Source organism: Melampsora larici-populina, assembly GCF_000204055.1.
Source record: "Melampsora larici-populina 98AG31 unplaced genomic scaffold MELLAscaffold_15, whole genome shotgun sequence".
Lineage (NCBI taxonomy): Eukaryota > Fungi > Basidiomycota > Pucciniomycetes > Pucciniales > Melampsoraceae > Melampsora > Melampsora laricis-populina.
In genome coordinates, this window is record NW_006768779.1 from 796,876 (window position 1) to 801,244 (window position 4,369).

Here is a 4,369-nt window from a genome sequence, read left to right on the forward strand (position 1 = left end):
TATGGGGTTGCAAATGTCTTCTTGGACATTTACAAGAACCTCTACTGGGGGTACACAAATCCAGCGCCTGAAGATATCTAGGCAAAGGTAAATTGCTCATCTGAGGTTCACTGTCTGAATTAGCTATGTACCAATCCAATATTATTTGATGTACTCTTTAACACTCAAAACCTTGCCACCCTTTTCAAAATTCCCTTGCCCATATTTCACATAGCCTCATGAATTAGTTAATGAGTATCCAGTAAATATTCCTCTTGCGGAGCGCCATGTTGAAAAGTTTGTGATCAATCAAATGATTATGAAATTGTAATTCACACTAGACGTCTTCTATCTTATCCCTTTTGCTATCACCAAACTTTATCAGGCTATTCAATGTGCACTACCATCTTATATTTACCATCTGGTTTCACCATAAGTTATCCACAAAGCTCATGGGAGCAAAACGTTGACCAACAAATTGAGGCAGCTTCTTCATGTTCCTTGAGATGTTTGAAAAATCTTGCTAAACCACGAGATCGAGCTGAACTAGAGCGCTAAAATCTGGTCATACTGATTGACGATTTCAAGCTTTGAATACATTTAACAGTTCAACTTCTGAGGAGTTATCGGATATGGAATATGAACACCACTTTCTTGACGGTGTTGATCGTGTTGATGGTGTTGATCAATGGATTGAAGTTACAACGCTGCAATTTACATGAAATTGGAATGATGTCATCATCTAGAACAGCACGGTCAATGACATTTACTATGACGTCAAGATTGAGTGAGTTTGATGAAAATGAATGATTTAAACTCCTCAATTGACCAAGTTTATTACCATTTCTGATTTCTCATTCAGATCACTTTACCATTTACCATCTCATACTATTCACAAGAACAATCTTATATCAAACAACGGTAAACAGCACTATGATTTCTATCATCAACTCATTGAAAGTCGTACCAAAACCTTACTTCGTTCCATTTGTTAACCATCTATATCGCTTTAGCACAGTTTCAATCATGGACCCTGATCCCTACACTGAGAAGGCAGCTAAAGATGCTTCACCTGATGAAAAGGTTAAAGAAGGTCATTTATCTTTCTCTTTTAATTCTCAATCAAAACGGTTTTGAAGTCTCTTTATCATATCATGATTGAAAGCTGATAACTCTTGGGACTTATCTCCCCAAACAACACAGTCGAAGCTATCGTGGACACAGTTCAAAGTATTCTATCACTCACTCTATATTGATAGCTATACCACTATTGAATCTTACACTTTTGATTCATCTTAGCTGCTATGTTCACGACCCGTCATTCGGATGGAACTTTAAACTCCCGTGCCATGCATCCATCTTCGAAAAGAGGTTTAGTATTCGAATTCATCGCTAATAATCATTCTGGTTGGCTTTTATTTCATCTTATATAACTTTCAAGAGTATATATGCGATTAAAACCTTTTTGACATTTCGAATGATAACCTATCATTCGTAATCACAGGAAAGTTTGAAGAAATCAACCAAGATCACGCTTGTAATGTCTCATTTTACGATACCTCATCAACTGATTGGGTATCCGTAGCAGGTCAGTCATAATCAAATACCAATAACTCATGTTCTATTATGCTCTTATCTGAACACAATGGTCATTAATGGTCGATCTTTCTCCATCATCATAGGTGAGGCCAAGGTCATTAATGATCATGAGGAGATCAAAAAGATTTGGAGTCCATCTGTCAAGGCGTGGTTTGGTGACTTGGGGGACGGTAAACATACTGGAAATTACGATGATCCAAGAGTTTCAGCAATTCAAGTCATACCCACCGAAATTCGTTATGTGAGTGATGAAGATCCCCTAATCTAACCTGACTGTTCACTTACCCATCTTCTGTTTAACTTTCGTTTTGATTTGCGATCTTTACCTTTTCATCATCACCAGTGGCATGCAAAAAGTAAACTCTCACAAACTGTGGAGATTGCTAAGGCTCGCGTGACTGGAAATACTGCGGTGCCAGGTGTTCTCCGAGTGCTTAACTCATCCGAGCTTACGAAACTTAGAGAGCTATGCGGCAAAAACGTATAAAGCTCTTTAGAAGCCTTTATTAAATAAATTTGAGTTGCATTGCAAGCTTTACTCATCTCTTTCACAACAAAATTATTGAACCTATCCTACAAAAAAAATCGTATCATTGTTTTTGTTCAATTTCAACATTATTCATGTATCCTTTTGCATTTTGAAGAGTTCAATATCATTTGCGCTGCATTCGATCCACGGTGTAATTTGCGATAAATCCTAAAAAAAACATGAAGTGCTTGGTACTGAGCTGGGTTCGAGTACCGTGATCATGCTCCCTTACAAGGTAATCAAAAAGGCTCCCTGAAAAACGCTCTACCCTCAGGTTATAGGATGTATATGTTGGCAGTAAGCCTCACAAGGAGCAAAAAGGAATCAATTGATAATCTTAATTTCAAATATCAAATTCGAAGTTAAGATTTGTTGAATTGACAAGAAGCAAACAAACAGAAAGCATAGTAAGTAATCAATCTGGTATTTTAGATTTCTTACTTTAAGAGAAAAGTAATGTAAAGTTGATTTTCCAAACGAAAAAGTAAAAGAAAAAAAACGTTACAATTGATAGGTTTAAGAAGATTGTGAAAGAAGAAAAAAGAAAATGGGGATTTGTTTACATCTCTTCGTTTCCTATTGACTTTACAATAAGATTGTATAATAAGAACAAATTTCAAAAACTGAAGATAAACCAAACATAAACTTTGATGACAATGAAAGAAAAAGACAAGTAGTATTCACAAAGCCTATGTTTCGAAAAAAGACTTTTTCAATTTTCATCAAATCTGTTTTTTGCTTCAGAGTTTGATAATTTGTTTGATTTCATTTGGTTAGTTTAATCCTTTTTGCATTTGAAGTAGATTTCTTTGGATTAGATTTAATACTACGAGAAGAAGTTGAATTTGAGTTCAAAGATTCAGTTTCATTGGTTGGTTCTGGCTGGTGGTTAGAAACCAAATTGGTTTCTAAATCTTTTGTAATCGATTGAACAGTGTTTGATTTATTGGCTGCTTGTTCTACAATTAAACCTCTTAACCCTATCAGTCGAAACAGAAAAAAGATGATGATGTGTTAGATCGATTTCAAAAGACTTTTTTTGGGGGGGATCCTTTCAAAGGTTGGGATTCGATTCGAAAAAACCTTACATTTGTTTTCTTGTTTTAAACTTTCGACTTCTTTTTCTAATTCGTTTACTTTATCTTTCATTTCTTTAGCAGATCTTTCGATCTCTTGTTCTTTCAATTTCTTCTTCATTCTAAATCGAGCTATTTCAGGACCCCCCAAAAAATGAAAAGTCAAGAGATAAGTTTACCATCAAAAGAGACTCATTTAAACTTATATATTCTTCGTTCTGTTTAGAAACGATGAGCGAAAAGAAAAAAGAGTAGAGAGAAGACAGACCAGAGGCAAGAGTGTTCCTTCTTCGCTTATCATCTTCAATTGCCACCTTATTCGCTTCATCATCATCTAACTCAGGTTTCTCAGTAGAAGGAGTCCCTTCTACATTCTTGTTTTGAAGGGTTTGACTTTCAGGACTTTGAGAAACCGAAAGATTAGAAGGAATAGGTAAGAGAGATTTAGGAGAGAATTGAACCGATAAATCTTGAGAAGAATCTAAAACTGGAGTAGTGATAGAAATAGAATCGGTAGGGATCGGATCGGGTATGATTGGAGCGGATAAGTTGGATACAAGATGGTTTGATGAACTTAGGTTGTGATGAGTAGGATCAGTTGGTTGAAAGAAATTAGGACTAGGAAAACTAAACAATTCATCAAACGTTTTCGAAGTCTCATTAAGAGGTTGATTTAAATCAGTGTTTAATCCATGATGATGATTCAATCCATGATGATGATGATGATGGTTGGGGAGATTCGTATCGGTTGTGGTGATAGGATCTAAATCAAAATTAAAATCGATATTCGTCCATGCTTCTAGTTGTCGATCAAGTTCGATAGAATGTAATGAAAGGTCTTGTGGAGATTGATTTGGATTTAAATTGTTTGAAAGTTCTCTTGATGATGGATTGGGTGATAATAAATTTAAATGTAAAAATGGCCAATCGGTTGCCATTGTTTTTTTTTTCGTCCTTCAATATACGATTTTGATTTGGTTATGTAAACTCAAAATCTAACTTGGAGTTATGATCCAATGTATTTCTTTTGTGTTGATTGAGGTTTTTTGGAATTTTTTAGTGGAATCGTTAAAGGTTAGGATCGGAATGTTTTAGTTTAAGAAGTGAAGTGTTTGATTTAATTCAATTCAAATTTGTAAAATCAATCGAAATCCATGAAACACTTTGGATAAGGCTCAAGACAGAG

General features: G+C 35.2%; 2 protein-coding genes across 2 annotated transcripts; one reads left to right on the forward strand and one right to left on the reverse strand.

Annotated features, from left to right (window-relative positions):
* Nucleotides 1-858: 858 nt before the first annotated feature.
* MELLADRAFT_74695 (uncharacterized protein) lies at nucleotides 859-2,244 on the forward strand (the record flags this gene model as incomplete). The annotated part of the gene is made up of 7 exons (XM_007409169.1): nucleotides 859-900; nucleotides 998-1,072; nucleotides 1,183-1,209; nucleotides 1,279-1,386; nucleotides 1,484-1,567; nucleotides 1,662-1,819; nucleotides 1,922-2,244. The coding sequence occupies 6 exons, from the start codon at nucleotides 1,006-1,008 to the stop codon at nucleotides 2,063-2,065; spliced, it is 588 nt and encodes a 195-aa protein (XP_007409231.1).
* A 628-nt stretch (nucleotides 2,245-2,872) lies between these two features.
* On the reverse strand, nucleotides 2,873-4,121 carry MELLADRAFT_105862 (uncharacterized protein; the record flags this gene model as incomplete). Its single annotated transcript, XM_007409321.1, has 3 exons — nucleotides 2,873-3,087; nucleotides 3,196-3,315; nucleotides 3,452-4,121. 3 exons carry the CDS (start codon nucleotides 4,119-4,121, stop codon nucleotides 2,873-2,875), a joined length of 1,005 nt encoding a protein of 334 aa, XP_007409383.1.
* Between the last annotated feature and the right edge of the window lie 248 nt (nucleotides 4,122-4,369).